Source organism: Salvelinus fontinalis, chromosome 21 (genome assembly GCF_029448725.1).
Source record: "Salvelinus fontinalis isolate EN_2023a chromosome 21, ASM2944872v1, whole genome shotgun sequence".
NCBI classification, from domain to species: Eukaryota; Metazoa; Chordata; class Actinopteri; order Salmoniformes; family Salmonidae; genus Salvelinus; species Salvelinus fontinalis.
Window position 1 is genome coordinate 33,653,002 of NC_074685.1, and position 17,110 is coordinate 33,670,111.

Genomic DNA, 17,110 nt, shown 5'->3' on the forward strand with positions numbered 1-17,110 from the left:
ATTTAAGGTGGAACGGGAAATTCCCTCAGCTGCCTAGTGGTTCACTGTGCCATAGTCCAGACAGAATAACTGCAGCCTCCCCTAAAGAAATATATCAGTCAGTAGCCAAGTGTTATTCATAGCGGCCCCATAGCCCTTGCTGGCCTCAACCACCTTTATAAGGTAGACTTTATAAAAACAGTTTCCGACATTGACCTCTTCAAACAACCTGTACATTTCTTAGGGTGGCCTGGTATGTAGTTATAAACAAAAATATTCACCAATGTGACCCTCACATTGGGCTTTAAAATATATATATATTATTTAACTAGGAAAGTCAGTTACTCTTGAGGTTCAAGAGGTTACTCTTGAGGTTACTCTGGCCAACCCCGGACCACACTGGGCCAATTGTGCGCCACCCTATGGGACTACAAATCACCGCCGGATGTGATACAGCCTGGATGCGAACCAGATACTATAGTGACGCCTCTTGCGCTGAGATGCAGTGCCTTAGACCGCTGCGCCACTCGGGAGCTTTACACAAATTATAGGCAACCTTCGACACTGACACGTCATTGGGCCCTATATTAGGTAAGCCTACTAAATCCCCCCATTTATATAGCCTACAACAACAGTAGTGACGACTCGTATCTTTCTTATCCTATTATTTGTCACTAAACAATGCTATTTTCGTCCAAATATAACCTAATGGATTCATAGCCTACGCAGCCGCTGGTGGGCGCTATGGATCTCCAGTGGATGCGGTTTCCACTAGTTACCATGGCCACAAAGTCAAAGATGGCTATATCACAGATACACCATTGTTCTATAAATGTGAAGCATCCGCTTAGCGTTTCCACTCACTAACAAATATGGTATTGAGAGGAAACCCACTGGCCGGTAGTGGGAGAAGACGGAATGAGATGGACATTGGCCGACATTCTGCACATTTTCTTATCGATGAAAAATTTGATCGCAATACAGTTTTCTGTTACCAAAACTATAATATGTTATGAACAGAGTGGTCTACGTTTTGTAGACTTTACCCTTTGCAACAGTTTTAAAAAATCTCGTTGTTTAGGAGTGCAAATGCGAATTTTGCACATGCGTACTTCACAGAAGAGGCGTTCCCTAACGAAATATGCAGTGGATGCGGCTGACCAAATAAATTGTAGGCTGCAAAAAGTCTGAAGATTGCCAAAGAGCCAGTGTCCCTCCCAAGCCCCCAGCCCTTTGAGATGCAATTTGACTATGAATAAATTCAATTCACTGAATATATTGCTTTATTGGCAAATGCTGGAATGAATTTGACAAATTATATAGCTAAAATATTCTGCTGCAGTCATTCATGCCCTCGCCCCGATGAATTGCGCATGCTCATTGTGTCTCCTTCACTGTGCCCTATCTTTGCCAAGCAGATTCTTCATGCTAGTTGGTGTGAGAGAGCTAAAGTACGCTGCCTTTGACAGGGTGAAGGAAGAACAGTGCTCAGACGCTTCACAACATAACATCGGTATGAACAATCTAGCTACTGTTGATATAGCTAATATAAAGCACAACGGTTTATTTGTTATAATGCTGTTTATTGCATGGAAAATGCATGTCACTAACTAGCGCGTTTGTCCAAGGTTAGCCACTGCACCAACTAGCTAGCCCGCTACAAGGGACTATTCCAATGTCCATCTGTTGAGTAATGTGGTTAGCTAGGAAGCTAACTAGCTAGTTCTGAGCACTGGCTAGTGCCCTAGCAAATGTTACATAATGTTGTTTGCCAATGTCGTGCCGTCTCATCCCAAGTATAATTTTGTGTTAAATCAAGCTATAAATGATTACATTACAATGACTTAATATACGAATTACTTAGATGTTGGCTAGTTAGCTAATTTACTGATGAAGTCAAGCCACCCCAACGCAGATGTAGCTAGTTACCTAGCCTAGCCAGCATTCCAACTAGGACAATTTGGCTAGCCTTGCTGAAGACCACTCTCCGAACTGTCCCATATGTCCTTCGTCCGAAATGGACGGTGCACAATACATGTTAAGCCCGATATTCTTTGTGCCCTATGGCCCTCACCTTCAAGATACTAGCTTTCAGCTAACCTTAACTATCTACTCAATTTGAAAGATAATCCACTGTTTCTAGGCCGTCATTGTAAATAAGAATTTGTTCTTAACTGACTTGCCTAGTTAAAAAGGTCAAATAAAAAAATCAGGAGTGGATTAACCAGTCTCATTGTTAGGTAGTTGGCAGGATAATACATGTTTACAATTTTATAGCGTTGAACATTAGCTAACTAGAATAGCAAATTATATTTTTTCAATATTATAAATACATTTACTGATTATTACTAACCTGAATTTTAATGAATAGAATGCTTTGCGACATTTAAAGGTATCTCAAAATACACATGAATAGAAATGTCTCTGTAAAATCAACTAGCTAGCCATCGACAACATTTTGCAATGAATAATGTGGAAATTTAGCAAGTTGAGGTGACTAAACTGCTTGGAGTAACATTGGATTGTAAACTGTCATGGTCAAAACTAGAGATTAAACGTTATGAAATGTTCATATCACGATTATAGTGACAACACAGTTATAAGCATTATCGCGGTGTTGTTCAAATGTGCTGGAAATGTTCAAAACGTACTGATACACACACTGAAATCATTTCACCAAGTGTTATATTGAAAACCAACAAATAAAATTAGTAGAACTATGTACTTTGTGTGCATAAACATTTTAAATAGTAACATTAAAGATGGCTGCACGCCCACTCTGTAAACAAGGGAATAGCAAATGTATTATTATTGGTGTTACATTATAATTATTATTACACAGTCTAAATTCTGTGTTGCATTTGAGTATATGCAATGACCCCATGCACAATTTACATAAATACAAATTAGTCTTAAGAAGAAAGTGATAGTAATTGCAATGAGCCCAACAATTGACATAAATACAGGAGTCTTGTATAGGAGTCTAGTGTTTCTCCTGTTGGACCACTTTTACAACCAAGTCGACGACAGCCGTATTTTAAATGAACAAAATATGTTGGTTGGGTGACTAAACTACATAACGTGTTATCATGTGCAATGGGCGAATAGTCTGCAGACACACGTCGCATACAGCAGCAAAACAACGTGTAACGTTAGTGTTTTTACAAAAGTAGGTAACACTGAAAGCTTCAGTTTACATTATTGACAAGCTATTAGCAAGTTAGACAGACAAAGCATTACATTTTCCCCCATTCCGAAGTCCCCACATGCATTAAGCTAAACGATAATTTACCTTTCATTCGCTATAAAGTGGTGGTTACGAAGATGACTCAAGAGATTTTAAGTGTTGCCCCCTTTCGCAGCGTTTTTTGTCGTTGCATGTTCTGCAGACAGTGTGACTATCTTCGATTAAGTTTCCTTCAGCACTCTTGTAAAACTCAAAATACGACCACACTTCAGATTTGGACCTCTTAGAAGGCTGAAAAATCTCACGACCGTTGTCACTGCCTTCCGCCTTGTTTCCACACAAAATAAAATTCATGCTGCGCCTGTGTCAGACTGTTCCTAACTTTGGTTGATGCTGGACAGTATTTACCGTGCGTTTTAATGATAATACAATTTAGAAACAGTAATACTAACCGTTGGGAATTTCACCGTGGTTTATCGTGAAACCGGTAACCGTTTCATCCCTAGTCATAACATGTTGATACAACAGTACCTAAGATGGGGAGAAGTCTGTCCATTATAAAGCGCTGCTCTGCCTTCTGTTAGGTTCTAATTTTTCAGAGTAAAAAACTCATTGACACTAGAGAAGATCAACCAAGTTTAATTCTTCTCAAAGGGTCGTTACAGCTGTAATTCAGACAAAGACACGTTCCTACCACCACAAGTATATATACTCCACTTCAGACACCCCCCTTTCTCCAATCCTTACATCTTATGGTTCCACAGGAAGAGGTTAATGGAAGAGGATAATGTTGTACTGTTTTATCTTTTGTTTTATGTGTGATGTACGTACCTTAATGTGTTTGGAACCCAGGAAGAGTAGCTGCTGGGATCCTTAATAAACACAAATACACTTGTTTTCTTAGTTTGGTTTTGTGATGCCTGCAAATATTGTTACAATATGTGTCTATACCCAGTCCTGTCAAGCCATAACAAGGTTCTAGGTCTGCAAATACTGCTGCCTGTTCTGTCAAGAAAATGCATACCACCTCTGACTTTTCCAAATCAGTCCTGAGGGAATCGTGTCGGCTGTTTGCAATATTCTAGAAAATCACACTCCACTGACTAACCACCTGATCTATGTGAACTGAGTCAAATATTGCAGTGGGACACAGGCCTACGTGTGTTGAATGTCCTGTCTTCTCTCTTCTCCAGGTGCAATGGCTGTTCCTCCTTCATATTCAGACCTGGGCAAGACTGCCAAGGACATATTCAGCAAGGGCTATGGTGAGTTAATAGTACAAATGTTTGCACACCTGAACAGTAAGGCTAAGGAGGAGAAGCCAAAATTCCACACAAAACAAATGACCGCCAGGGAGTTGGCTAAAGCAGTGAAGAACAGATCAAGTTACTGTTTATAGCCTGGTCTTGCCAGAATTTGAAACGCAGAAGTCAACTGGGAATCAGTCAATGTGATGTAATACATTTTTAAATTGCACTTGGCTGGCGAGGTTATGGTTTGCTAGAAAGCCAAGCAAACTATGTGTAATTGAATGCATCATAAACCAATTGTCATTCGTGCTTTCTCAGTCGTCTTTGACTATATCGCGGCCATATGTGTTTTATGACTCTGCGAGTCTGCTCAGATGTAACATTAACTCATCAACCTCTTGTTTAACCATCCAGGCTTCGGCATTGTGAAGCTGGACCTGAAGACCAAGTCTCAGAGTGGAGTGGTGAGTCTTCTGTTACTGTCCTTTTCCCGTTTACTTTCCCCTCTCTCCTCTGTCCCACCTGATCTGCCTCAGCCTCTCTCTCTCTAATCCTGTCTATGGTTCTGTAATAACACAACCGTTCTATAGGTTGTGTGTAAGGCCTGGTGTATAAGACTGTGTGTGTGTGTGTGTCTGTCTCCCTATCTGCCATCCTAACCCCTGCTCTGTCCCGCTGCCTCTTGGATTGCTCTCTACTGTAGATGGTAAGACTCTCTCCCACAGTGTACTGATGTCTGTACTATATACAGCATGATCCGTGATATGGGCCGGGAGATGCAGACTGTCTGATCTCACTGTTAAAATTATGTCCAGCTGATGGTAATGTCGGTCTGTTTGCATCTTCATCACTGTCCAGTGAATATTATGATTCTTTTTGTCTCCATCCAAATGATCTATCCTTCCTCTCTCCCAGGGATCCAGTCATCCACCATCCTTACCTTGCATCCCTCATTTTCTTGACCTTTATTTTCCTCGCGCACTTTTCTTCTCACCTGTAATGTTTTCTGTGTTTCTCCTCACATAATGCATGATTCTTTCAGGATGTCTTTTGCAGTCAGCACAACTGCCCGTTTCAACTATCTGCTCTTCTAGATGTCTCTTTCTCCCGTTCTCTCACTCGCACACTCATTACTCATTCCCCCAGTCCTTTCAAACTCTTTGACCTCAACTCTCTCTCCCCTCACACCGTCGCTTGTCTCACACATTCTCCCACTCTTTTTTTCCTCTCTCACCCTCTCAGGAGTTCAACACATCAGGTTCCAGTAACACAGACACGGGGAAGGCAGCAGGTAACCTGGAGACCAAGTACAAGATGAAGGAGCTGGGTCTGAGCTTCAACCAGAAGTGGAACACCGACAACACCCTGGCTACAGAGGTCACTGTGGAGGACCAGCTGGCTCAGGGACTCAAGGTGGCCCTGGACACATCCTTCGTACCAAACACAGGGTGAGAGAGAGACGTCAATCTGATATGTATGGACAAAACACTAAGAACACCTGCTCTTTCCATGATGTACTGACCAGGTGAATGAAGGTGAAAGCTATGATCTCTTATTGATGTCACTTGTTAATTCACACTGATTGAAGTGGATTTAAGTGGAAGAGACAGGTTAAAGAAGGATTTTTAAGCCTTGAGACAATCGACACATGTATTGTGTATGTGTGCCATTCAGAGTGTGAATGGGCAAGACAAAGGATTGAGGTGCCTTTGAACAAGGTATGGTAGTAGGTTCCAGCTGCACCGGTTTGAGTGTGTCAAGAACTGCAACGCTGCTGGGTTTTTCACACTCAACAGTTTCCTGTGTGTATCAAGAATGGTCCATCACCCAAAGGACATCCAGCTAACTTGATACAACTGTGGGAAGCGTTGGAGACAACATGGGCCAGCATTTGTGTGGAACACGTTCGACACCTTGTAGAGTCCATGCCCTGAATTGAGGCTGTTCTGAGGGCAAAAGGGGATGCAACTCATTATTGGGAAGGTGTTCCTAATGTTTGGTGTACTCAGTGTATATATGCCATTTACAGGTGTTAACGTTTTCGGTGGGCAATAAAAAATCTCCGGGGAGGGGATAACATTGCCTAATAAAGTAGCATGTCTATTCGATGAAATAAATTCCCAAATAAAAGTATTCTCAAATATTTAATGTTCTGTTATGCTGTGTGTACTGAACTGACATGCATGATTGGTGCTGACGCTGATGTTCAGATGAAGGGAATGAAATAGTCTATAGTGCGCTCAACTCAAGCAGCGGTGTGTAGCCTACTGTAGCCGCTAGTAAAGTAATTCAAAGCCTATTCTTTATCGCTCACGATGTAACTTTCCAGTGCTTCTATCTTTGCCATGTAATGTTATTAAAACTAAATCAGACGACCTCATAGTGTACCTAGTCATCTTGTTGTGCATTCTATGCGAGATAAATATTTCTACATTTGTTTGGGGCACTGAGTAAATTCCAGGTCTGCTGAGTGCGAACTTGAACATTGTGAAAATTCTGTGCAACTTCCAGGGCGCACGTTTACTGTGAACGCAGGATGTACCCGCTTTAAGTTAGTTTTAACAGTGGTCAAGTAGGCTACTGTGGCTATTTGATCATAATGGGGAAAAACTATGGAGAAAATGCATTGCATAACATTTTAACATGGAAATAGCTGTTCTATCATTTAGCCTACAGTAGCAGCCAACGTGGGGTGTTCAATGTAGGCCTACATACCATGAGACTTATCCAATTGTCCTTCAGACAAGGAGGTGACTGAAAATGTTGTTGTCGTGTTAGATGCAAAAAAATACTTGACAAAATAAAATGCTACATTATTCCCATACCATTATTACTGAGAATCAGACAAATCATGCTACTCCCCTCTTGCTGTCTACAAATTATCTACAGTACCAGTCAAAAGTTTGGACACACCTACCCATTCCAGAGTTTTTCTTAATTTTTACTGTTTTCTACATTGTAGAATAATAGTGAAGACATCAAAATGATGAAATAACACACATGGAATCATGTAGTAGCCAAAAAAAAGTGGTCCATTGACCATCGACACACAATACCCCCATAATGACAAAGCAAAAACAGGTTTTTAGAAATGTAGCTCTACGGACAATTCATTCAACCTCGTGGCTTGGTATTTTCTCCAACATGCACTGTCAACTGTGGGACCTTATATAGACAGGTGTGACTTTCCAAATCATGTCCAATCAATTACATTTTTCACTGGTGGACTCCAATCAAGTTGTAGAAACATCACCAGAACTGAGCTTTGTCAGTCCTTCTACATAAAAATTATGGGGGACCCCTTTAGTGATGGTAAATTCATCGGGGACTCCCTCATAATCAGAACACAACTCAAGTGACATAAATATAGCATACAAGGATTTCTAATAGTGCATGGCCAGACGAACCAAGTCTTGGGTCCCTCGGAAGGAATATTTAAAGGCCCATCTCTTGGCAAATGTCCTGCTTTTCTACACATTTTGTCATGAGGCAGAGAGAGCTTTGCAGTTTTAAAGCTTAAATTACAGTGCATTTATGTAAAAAAAAAAAAAAAAAAAAAAGGGGGGGGGGATTCCAAGAAGTATTGAGTTAAAAATGTATAATTGGTGGAGTAGTGTGGATACCAATATCCCTATGAGCCTCCCAGGCACATGTTCCATGGATCCCTTGGCCAAAATTATATATAAAGAGACCTGGCCACGGACCTCTTGCAATACCCTACTTTGAAAACGCCTGTCCTAAGCAAGGGGACTGTAATTGGTCGAACTCACAATTTAATACACGTACAAAATCACCTCTTCCCCTAAAAGCATGACGTTCATGACATTTTACATGAAAGGGGAGGTGAACTAAAATATGACTTGACTAAAAGATATGAAAGGATTTAGGATTTATTTATTGAAGATGCTATCACCTTTTTTAGAATATCAAGGATCAGATATGAAAGGATATTTGTTGGATGTCTAATTTGCTCTTTCTCGTCTCCATCTGTCCTCAGCAAGAAGAGTGGCAAGCTGAAGACTGGCTACAAGCGTGACTTCCTTAATGTGGGCTGTGATGTCGACTTTGAGGGTCCCATAATCCACGCAGCAGCCGTGGTGGGCTATGACGGCTGGCTTGCCGGGTACCAGATGGCCTTCGATATGGCCAAGTCCAAACTGGCCCAGAACAACTTCGCCCTGGGATACAAGGCTGGCGACTTCCAGCTCCACACCAACGTGTGAGTATCTCAGTGCAATGGGTCATGGCTAAAAACGCTGGTTTTGTTTTTGTGAATCATCATAAATGTAGACATGTGTTAGATGATAACGTTTGGTAACTGTTGCCCTGTGTCTCTAATAGAAATTGAATCCATAGAATGGCTTAGAACCTCATGTTAAGTCAAAATGACACAACGACAAGATTCCAGTTTAACGTTTACTCAACCATATTAGCGCAATACATGGTTGCCACTGCACTTAGGCCGTGTTCACCAACGAGACTCCTGCGCAGGCGCACTAATAAGAGTGATAGCACCGTAATAACAGAAATATAGGGATACTTAAAATATGAACTTAACAATCTCCCACTTTTCTTCAAAGACAAAACATCAACAACATATTTAAATGTCCCCAGTTTTATTTAAGTTCCCCGTTACAAGTGGGTTGTGTGACAGTTATTTGTATTACTCAAGCTGCCACTTTACATTACCGAGTACCTTTAGAAGCACAAGAAGTACAGATGTCCCTTTTTAGTCAGACATTCGGCAAGCTGCTCCTTTGTGGCCGACTGGGAAAACTGGTTTGAGGTGTGGAATCACAGTTGTTGCAAAGGTCTGTGAGCCACCCCAGATGAAGTCATCAACATGACAGGCAAGTACTCCAGTCACATTGCAGTCTTGATCAAGCCAATAGAAGGCTGCAGGATCCACTTGTGACATTTTTCTACCTGTACTCAGCATTGTTGCCTTGACTTTGTTGTACCAGTAGAGTGATGCATCTGCCAGTCCATACACACCTTTTTAGTTTCCACAGTGTTCCTTCGCTCTTAGCTTCAGGTGGAGGTTGGATGATAATGTCCCTTGACAGCTCTGTTCCCTGCAAAAATGCAGATCGGATGTCTATGGAATGAATTTTCAATTTTTTTCTGGCAGAATACTGTCAGCAGCAATCTGAGTGACTGAGGTGAATGTTGGTGAGTCTTTTGGGAGTTGTTTAGCAGCCAGCTCCTCAACCTCTAGCCACTAGATGTGCTTTTGGCACTTTTCCAGGTAAGGATTCTTTAAGTGTACACACCCACCTTGTTGAGACACATTTTTGGCCAATGTCTTTGACTTCCTCAAACACTCCATTTGTCCTCCAGTTACTGAGCTCATCTAGCTTAGCTGAGTCAAATGACACGTCCTTTGTTTCAAGTACATCATCATTTTGAATGTCGTTCTGTTTTCTCGATTTTTCCATTGGTTCAATTCTGAGATGATCTACGAGTGACAGGTCAGCTGACCCTGTTGTACCAGAAAGTGTAACTGGTTCAGAGTCCTGCAAGTTGTACCAGTTCTGGTGTTTTCCTTTTGCTTTTCCTGCTCGTCCAATGACGGTTGCTGTATGTGGAATACCACTTTCTCTGTCCATGTATTTAACAGTTTGTCCAGTTTTCAGATTGGAACAACCATGTTCTCTTAACACGTGGCTGTTGAATGTTTTCCTAATTTGAACGCTCAATAGTATTACCTGTGGCATGGTTGAAGGTCTCTGCTCCATTTTCTTGTTTCAGTGTCCATATCCTTGGATGTGACATCTGGTAGGTTTGTGTCTGTTACTGTGTCCTTTTTCTAATTTTCATTAGGAGGCTGATTCTCAGCAACAGCCCCACCATCTTGTTGATCATTTACTTTCCACAATCTTGAGTGAGTGATGCACCCTGACAATCATGCCTCCGTGCCTCACAAATATCACCACACCATCTTGGCCAATGACTACTCCCGGTCCTTTCCGTTCTTACCAGTCAACTCGTTTGTAGTACACTTTGTTTCCAGTCTGGTACTACTCATCGGTGGGTAGGGTTGCACATTTTGGGGAATATTCAGAGGTTGAAACTTTCCATGGGAATTAATGGAAATAGATGCAAATTAATATTAATACCATTTAAATGTAATGTTTTTTGCATTCGATATATTTACCATATTAAATGGAGACAGAAATATAAACCTTTTACTTTATCATAAGACATAATTGCAAATGATTAAATCCTTCCAATAGAAATCAAAAAAACAATTTAGTTACGAATTTAACTTTAATTGAATTGACTCTTCACATGGGATGATTTCACGGAACAACAAAAGGGAAAATTGAATGAGCCCCAATGATCCATCGCATCTCCCAAAAACGTTTTCAACAAACATCAAAACTAAAGCTTTGGTTGTCTTCCTCTCAGGCTTCCATGTCTTCTCTCTGGACCTCCTCAATGTCCACCTCCTGAACATCAGATTCTGAGGCCTCATCTTCACTGTCAATTTCCAACCTTGTTGAGGATGGCTCGTTGTCAGGCTCAAAAAGCCTCAAATTTGCACAGATGGCCACCAATTGTTCAACCCTTGTATTGGTCAGCCTGTTGCGTGCTTTGGTGTGAGTGTTCCCAAACAAGGACCAGTTGCACTCTGAGTCGGCTGATGATGGTGGGATTTGGAGGATGATGGAGGCAACAGGGGAAAGAGCCTCGGAAGCATAAAGTCCCTTCCACCAGGTGGCTGATGAGATATGTTGGCACGACTGCCGTATTGCATCTCCATCCCAAAGCCCTTGCTTGGAAGTGTACTTCACCAGACTGCCAAGAACCTTGCCCTCATCCAGGCCAAGGTGGTGAGACACGGTAGTGATGACAACATAGGCCTTGTTGATCTCTGCATCAGACAGGATGTTCTTGCTAGCATACTTTGGGTCCAACATGCACGTTGCGGCGTGTATGGGCTTCAGGCAGAAGTATACACGCTTTTTGATGTATTTCAGAACTGCAGTTTCCTCTGCTTGGAGCAACAGTGAAGTGGGCAAGGCAATACGGAATTCTTCTCTTACATCTGCAAGCAGAGTCTGAACATCAGACAGGATGGCATTGTCTCCCTCAATCCATGCAATGGCTACTGCTGTAGGTTTCAGGAGTTTCAGGCTGCTTACCACTCTCTCCCAAAAATACATCCAGGAGGATCGGCAGACTGTGATATGGCCATTTCTTGGAGAGACTCCTTCCCCTCCAGGAGACTGTCAAACATGGTGACAACACCACCCCAATGGGTGTTGCTGGGCAGCTTCAATGTGGTTCTCTTATTCTTCTCACTTTGCTTGGTGAGGTAGATTGCTGCTATAACTTGATGACCCTTCACATACCTAACCATTTCCTTGGCTCTCTTGTAGAGTGTATCCATTGTTTTCAGTGCCATGATGTCCTTGGGGAGCAGATTCAATGCATGAGCAGCACAGCCAATGGGTGTGATGTGAGGGTAGGACTCCTCCACTTTAGACCAAGCAGCCTTCATGTTCGCAGCATTGTCTGTCACCAGTGCAAATACCTTCTGTGGTCCAAGGTCATTGATGACTGCCTTCACCGCATCTGCAATGTAGAGACCGGTGTATCTGTTGTCCCTTGTGTCTGTGCACTTGTAGAATACTGGTTGAGGGGTGGAGATGTAGTTAATTATTCCTTGCCAACGAACATTCAACCACCCATCGGAGATGATTGCAATACAGTCTGCTTTCTCTATGATTTGCTTGACCTTCACTTGCACTCTTGAACTCTGCATCCAGAAATTCTGGAAATTTACCAGAAAGTTTCCAACCCTTTGCAACCCTATCGATGGGTCGAAGCTGTTTACGCAGAGTCCTGCGAATTCTGTCTGAACACTCTGCTTCAGTGAATGCTTTTCTTGCTACATGTAGTGCTGAAAGGTGCTGTTTTTGCCATCAAAGCCCAATCTAGGGCTGTTTTCCAGTCACATCCATTGTCTTGCTTCACTTTCAGCATAATCTCTGTGAGTGTTTGATTATGTCTCTCCAAAAGTCCATTGCTCCATTGACTGTATGCAGCAGTTTACTTCCATGTTGAAGTTCTCTGACATTTCTCTTATTTCATTATTATTGAATTCTCCTCCATTGTCTCTGTACAATTTCTGGGACGGGCCATACACTTATCCAGGAATGAATGACGTGCTTGACGATTTCACTGGGTTTCTTTGTATTCACAATGCTTCTAGCACTGAAGCGTGTGAAGTGGTGGATTATGTGAAGGTACCACACACTTGGTCCCAGCTCATGTAGATCTGTACTTGGAAGCCAGTGGCAAACCAACAGCCGGTCTGGGCTTAGGGTTGCTTTGTTTCTGGCATGTTTCACAACTGTTAACTATCTGCCGTAGAATGGAAATACTCTCATCATTATTCCCAGAACTGCGGAGTAATTTCTGAAGCCTCTCGACTGTAGCATGTCCAAACTGTTTGAAGTTTTAACTTAGTTTTTCCTCTGTGGTCATGTTCTCTGTGTCCGTCAGAATCACATTTTTACATGGACTCTGTTTGATGTCTTTGTCTAAAATGCTTACACAATAGTGGTCTAAGGTAGTAAGTTCAAGGGTCACTGGTTGTTTAAACATCACTGCCTTGTCATTTTTTGTGTCTAGTTCAGCCCTTGCCTTCTTGAGGGAAGCTTTGCTTAATTAATAGCAAGGGGATATCTGTAGGGACCACCTCTGTTTCAATGTGACTCTTAGTCTGACCAATTTTTGCTGGTATCTTTGTAGAATGGATGATTCTCCCATCTCCAAATTTGAAAGTTCCGTTGCTTGGTGTGTCAATCATATTTTGTACTTTCATATTTAGTTCACTGACATAGCTATCAAGCCAATTTGACAATCACGTACAATCACAGCAGATCTTAAGGATTCAACTATGAAGAGCTCAGTATCAGAAGCAGGTTGGTTTGAAAACAGTAATGTTTCTGTGTTAAACTTGTTCATTTTTATGAGGACAGTCTTTAACCCAGGGCTTTGACAAATAGCACATTTTGATCTCCTTCCATATCTGTCAAGTGGATTTGTGCCGGGCAATAGCGCCCTCATCTGTTTGTCTTGAACGTGACATTTTGGCGCCTTTTCTCTGCTGCTCAGTGTAATATGCTGCATCACTCACTTTCATTCCATATGTTATTCATTGACGCAGGTCAGCACACAGTACAAGCAGTCCCTACCATTTTGTTGTTGTTTACCTTTATTTAACCAGGCAAGTCAGTGAACAAATTCTTATTTTCAATGATGGCCTAGTGGGTTAACAGCCTTCAGGGGTAGAACGACAGATGTTTACCATGTCAGATCGGGGATTCGATCTCGCAACCTTTTGGTTACTAGTCCAACGCTCTAACCACTAGGCTACCTACCATCCAGACAGGCAGTGTCTAGCAACTTGAAAGCCAACACTGCATCCGGGAGAACCATCAAGTACTTGCGCATCCTATTGTACCTCTATTCGAAATCAATGACGTAGTCCGTCATTGCAACCGAAATGTCCCGAGTAACACTGTCAAAGTTTGAATATGCCTCGTAGGCCCGTTCTTTCTCTTTAAGAAACACAGAATCCAGTGCTCTAATCGTAGTTCCCATACCGTCATCCTTGTTCAAATCCTCAACGGATATTTCCAGTGCTGTATCTCTCGCTCTTCCCTCGAGCGATAATACCACCGCAAGTGCTTGCTTTTTCTCGTCCAGATTAGTAACGTTAACCCGTGTCCAGATTCCAAGTTAATTTCCCCAACTTTCATACGACCTCGTCGAAGCGAGGTGGCACATTTGTAGTTATTAACCATCATCTGCGATGTTAACTCCCAAATGACACGACAAGGTTCCAGTTTAACGTTTACTCACCGTATTAGCACGATACATGGTTGCCACTGCACTCAGGCCAGTATTATCAACGAGACTCATGCGCAGGCACCGTAATAACAGAAATATAGGGATACTTAAAACATGAACGTAACACCTCTAACCCTGGCAATTTGACTGGTTAACTCATGGGTAAACTTAAAATGTCTGCCAGTCCACCCATAATGCCTCCATTGACATGAAAGGGGAAGCCCGGTTCTATGGATTCTTTCTCAGTAATAATGTTATGGAGCAGGGGGGTATTCATTCATTTTAGGATTGTTTCTTACAGTATCTTGCCCTCCTTCAGGAACAATGGAGAGAGGTTGTCTAGGAGTATGAACTAGTGCTTGATTTGGGCATGTCTATCTGTTCTCTCTCCTCTTTCAGTAATGATGGGACTGAGTTTGGAGGTTCTATCTACCAGAAGGTGGATGACAAGCTGGAGACGGCGGTCACTCTGGCCTGGACGGCCGGCAGCAACAACACACGCTTCGGCATCGCAGCCAAATACGCCCTGGACAAAGACGCTTCCCTGTCTGTGAGTAACACACACAAACACACTCTGTCTATCTTAGTCTCAACCCAGGCTCTTGCTGTAGCCCCACCCCTAGCAGGGATGCAGCTCTTTGCAATTAATTCAGATTTGCGCACCAGAAAACGTTCGATGACGGCCTGTGTCTCCCCCTGCAGGCCAAAGTGAACAACGCCAGCCTGATTGGAGTCGGCTACACCCAAACCCTCAGGCCAGGTGAGTCACAATCACCATAGTGACCTAATGACTGATTGATTTGATTAGAATTCATGATGTCCTTGGAGCAAGGTCTCTGAGCACAACTGTCATTTTAGGTCGCGCTATACTGCTTTACATCTCCAGGATATTCCTCTCCTTTGTAGGTGTGAAAGTGACTCTGTCAGCCCTGATCGACGGGAAGAACTTCAACACCGGCGGCCACAAAGTGGGCCTGGGCTTCGAGCTGGAGGCATAGAGCGGCGGGAACAAGACCCAACAACCAAGAGAAGAGCCCAGAACCAATCACCCCTCATTCCCAACCCCACACACCCTACCACAGCCCTTATCCAAAACCACCATCCTGTAGACACTCCATTCCCAACTCTCTCTCACACACCACAGTCCCTTTCCACTCACACACATTGAGTGTTTTGGCAGTAATAGTCAAACCTGTGGCCGCCATGTCCGTCTTGACTAAAGTAGCTGAAATACACGAATGAGACCGAGAGAGGCATTCTGTAATGTCATGGCTGTTATAGTCTAGCCTTTTGGTTTAGTTAGTTAATTAGTTAGTTATCTGGTCATTAGTTAGTTATACTGGTCATCTAGCTTGAAATTGAGTGTTTCAGTCTGAGTGCATAAAGGCAGGCACTGGGGATGGATACCTCCCCTTTTAACTGACGTTGTATAGAAACACTGTGGCTAAGTTATTTCTCTTCTGACTGGTTACTGAAGTGACACTAATATTTCAGTAGGAGTTTGGCTGAGTAGTCCTCGGGTAAACGTGTCGCTCGCGTGAACTTACATACGTTTATATTCCCCTTCGTATTTCATTGTAAACATGTCTGAATGAATATCGGGTGTAGAACAGAAGGCTTAGTAAGGATGGAAGCCGGGTGCAGTTGAAGCCCGGTGTTCTCTTGGTTTAAAAAGAATGCCGTCTGTTTCTTTTGTATTGGTTTGAGTATAAAATGTTTTGGGTGTATTTTGGTTGTGCTGTGTTCAGTTGGGGACCATGGTGCCCGTCAAACCCAGTGTGATCATAGGACGTTTGTGATTTTGGATGTGCACAGCTTCAATTGTATGTTTTCATATCACGGGGTGTAAACTGTTAGTTTTGGCCACAGGCCTGGTGGAAAGAGGCATTTTACAGCCAGTTCAGCCAATTTTCGTTCAATTCCTGATTTGACCGAACTGAGATTTTAATTGAGCCCAACCCTGAGGAAACCAACCATTTCACCACCACTACAGTCTGCTGTTACTGTACCTACACTGAAGAGGGGAGTCTGCAGGAGAGGTTAAGGAAGATTCTACATTACCCAGCGCTAGAAAACGGAAGGACCTATTAGGAGTGTTGTCGGCTGAATGCAGTTCTACATGTCCCAAAACTCAACATTTCTTCATCTCCTTGTCTTTGCTCTGAGGCCACTCTTCTTTAGAGGACAGCTGGTAGGTGAAAGCAATATGGTGGGATCTTCCAGTAGGTGAGAAAAGATGGCATTTCTACAGTGTTGCTTATATCTATCTAGTCTTGTTAAGATCTGTGGTCACATGACGAGGGAGGTGGATGTTGTTGCTCATGCTGCTTTAGACCTACACCCCTTCCTGGCTGTCATTGGTGCCCTCGGGAGCCAATCGACACTCCCTGTATGTCCCACTCTCTGTACATAGTATACATATTCTCCTCCCCGAGTTTCAACACTCGTACCGTTAGACAACATTTGAAGGGAGGCTGTTGTGGAGGCTCGGTCCCTCCTTTACCAAGTCATAAACCATGAATCCATGTATCTTTGTTTTCTTTCCATTTTTGTCATAATTATGAATCTTTTTGAATTGGTGTGTTCCAGACACAGCACCTCGTTTTTTCCCCCCCAAAACTCAAGTAATGGAATTCTAATTAAAAAAAACTTGTCCTGATGATGTTGTCTTTTATTTCTCAATGTTATTTTGAGAATATTTTCGTGGTCCATTAATACTTTAGTGAGAATAGTAGTGATAGGGAGTTGAGATGATAAATAACCATGTGATGAGTAGAGGCACAGTGTTTCTGAGATTGTACCATACCAGCCTGCTTATTCCACTATG

At 42.5% G+C, this 17,110-nt stretch overlaps 1 protein-coding gene across 1 annotated transcript; it reads left to right on the forward strand.

Annotated features, from left to right (window-relative positions):
• Positions 1-1,365: 1,365 nt before the first annotated feature.
• On the forward strand, positions 1,366-16,942 carry LOC129818728 (voltage-dependent anion-selective channel protein 2-like). Its single transcript, XM_055874900.1, has 8 exons — positions 1,366-1,492; positions 4,360-4,431; positions 4,831-4,880; positions 5,659-5,864; positions 8,414-8,635; positions 14,683-14,833; positions 14,986-15,043; positions 15,190-16,942. Exons 1-8 carry the CDS (start codon positions 1,405-1,407, stop codon positions 15,279-15,281), a joined length of 939 nt encoding a protein of 312 aa, XP_055730875.1. The 5' UTR covers positions 1,366-1,404; the 3' UTR covers positions 15,282-16,942.
• The last annotated feature ends 168 nt before the right edge of the window (positions 16,943-17,110 follow it).